At 49.6% G+C, this 1,329-nt stretch overlaps 1 protein-coding gene across 1 annotated transcript; it reads right to left on the bottom strand.

Annotated features, from left to right (window-relative positions):
- Positions 1-406: 406 nt before the first annotated feature.
- On the bottom strand, positions 407-1,306 carry KVP17_004283 (uncharacterized protein; the record flags this gene model as incomplete). The annotated part of the gene is made up of 1 exon (XM_068522333.1): positions 407-1,306. The coding sequence occupies one exon, from the start codon at positions 1,304-1,306 to the stop codon at positions 407-409; it is 900 nt and encodes a 299-aa protein (XP_068371217.1).
- Positions 1,307-1,329: the final 23 nt, after the last annotated feature.

Genomic DNA, 1,329 nt, shown 5'->3' with positions numbered 1-1,329 from the left:
GGTTGCGAGCAACCTGGTTCTTAGCACCGTCACCGATGAGACGCTCAGTCTCAGTGAAACCGACGTAGGAGGGAGTAGTTCTGTTTCCCTGGTCGTTGGCAATGATCTCCACCGCATCATTCTTGAACACACCCACGCAAGAGTACGTAGTCCCCAAATCAATGCCGATCGCTACCATTGTTGAATTTGAAATTGATGAATTCTTCCTCAGGTGGAATTCATGAGCCCACATATCATAAGCAATGTTCAACCAGCGATGATACAAGTTGTGCCCCTCGGCCCCGCAGGATCTCGTGGTATAGTTTAGGGTGGTTAATTTGTGGACCGCATATTTGAAGATCAAACGATCTTCGTCGGAAACGAGCATTTGAAGTAGCTGCCAGCAGTAACATACCTATTGACACCGTCAAATTGCCTTTTCAGAGCTCTCTCTCGGAATGGCGAGATACCTTTGCATGACGGGGTTCAAGACCGCCTCGAGTTCCATATTCTTCTTATCAAACTCCTCCTTCTTAGCGAAGTGGTTTCTATTCAGCCACCTCAGAGCCTCGGCGATCTTAGCCTTGGCTGCCTCGATATCAACGACATCCACCTTGTTCTTGAGGGTCTCTGACTTGAGGTAATGATTAACGGACAAACCCAGAAGCAGCAGTTTTAACTGCCTACGACCTTGAGCATCCATGTCCGTTTGGGGTAGACAGCAGTTGGCGACGGTGATGCGGCAGCTATGCTGTGAGCGCAATTGCCTGCCGGTCACATGGAGGAAACCATCGCTGTCGATTTCGAAAGTGAGCTCCATACGAGTTTTTCGTAAAAAAGTGCCAAGGTCGATCCAACCAAGGTAGTGGTTGTCCTTGGCGACGATACGCTCACCCTCGAACAAATCAATATCCAAAACTGGGAGGTTGTTAAGGTTCCTCTGGAAGTTCCTCAAAATGTCAGGAACGAGGTGCACTGCTTTCTTGACCGGAATCGTGGTGTTCCTCTGGATAATAGTGCCCATTATGCCTCCAGCTACCTCCATACCGATCGAAATTGGAGTGACATCAAGAAGGAGAAGGTCCTTCACAGTGGTGTCACCAGACAGAATGGCAGCCTGAACAGCGGCGCCGTAAGCAACAGCCTCGTCAGGGTTGATGGACTTGCAAGGCTCTTTGCCATTGAAGAACTCAGTGATCAGTGCCTGGATCTTGGGGATTCTGGTGGATCCTCCAACAAGCACAACCTCATCAACCTTATTCTTGGCCACACCAGACTCCTTGATGACCTTCTCTACAGGTCTGAGGCACTTGCGGAAGTAATCCATGCAGAGTCCTTCGAATCGAGCCC

The sequence above is a fragment of a genome, assembly GCF_019968985.1.
Source record: "MAG: Porospora cf. gigantea B chromosome Unknown PgB_NODE_8971_length_1329_cov_176.319, whole genome shotgun sequence".
NCBI classification, from domain to species: domain Eukaryota; phylum Apicomplexa; class Conoidasida; order Eugregarinorida; family Porosporidae; genus Porospora; species Porospora cf. gigantea B.
The sequence above is the reverse complement of the archived record's forward strand: the minus strand, read 5'-3'. Positions and strand labels throughout refer to the sequence as shown.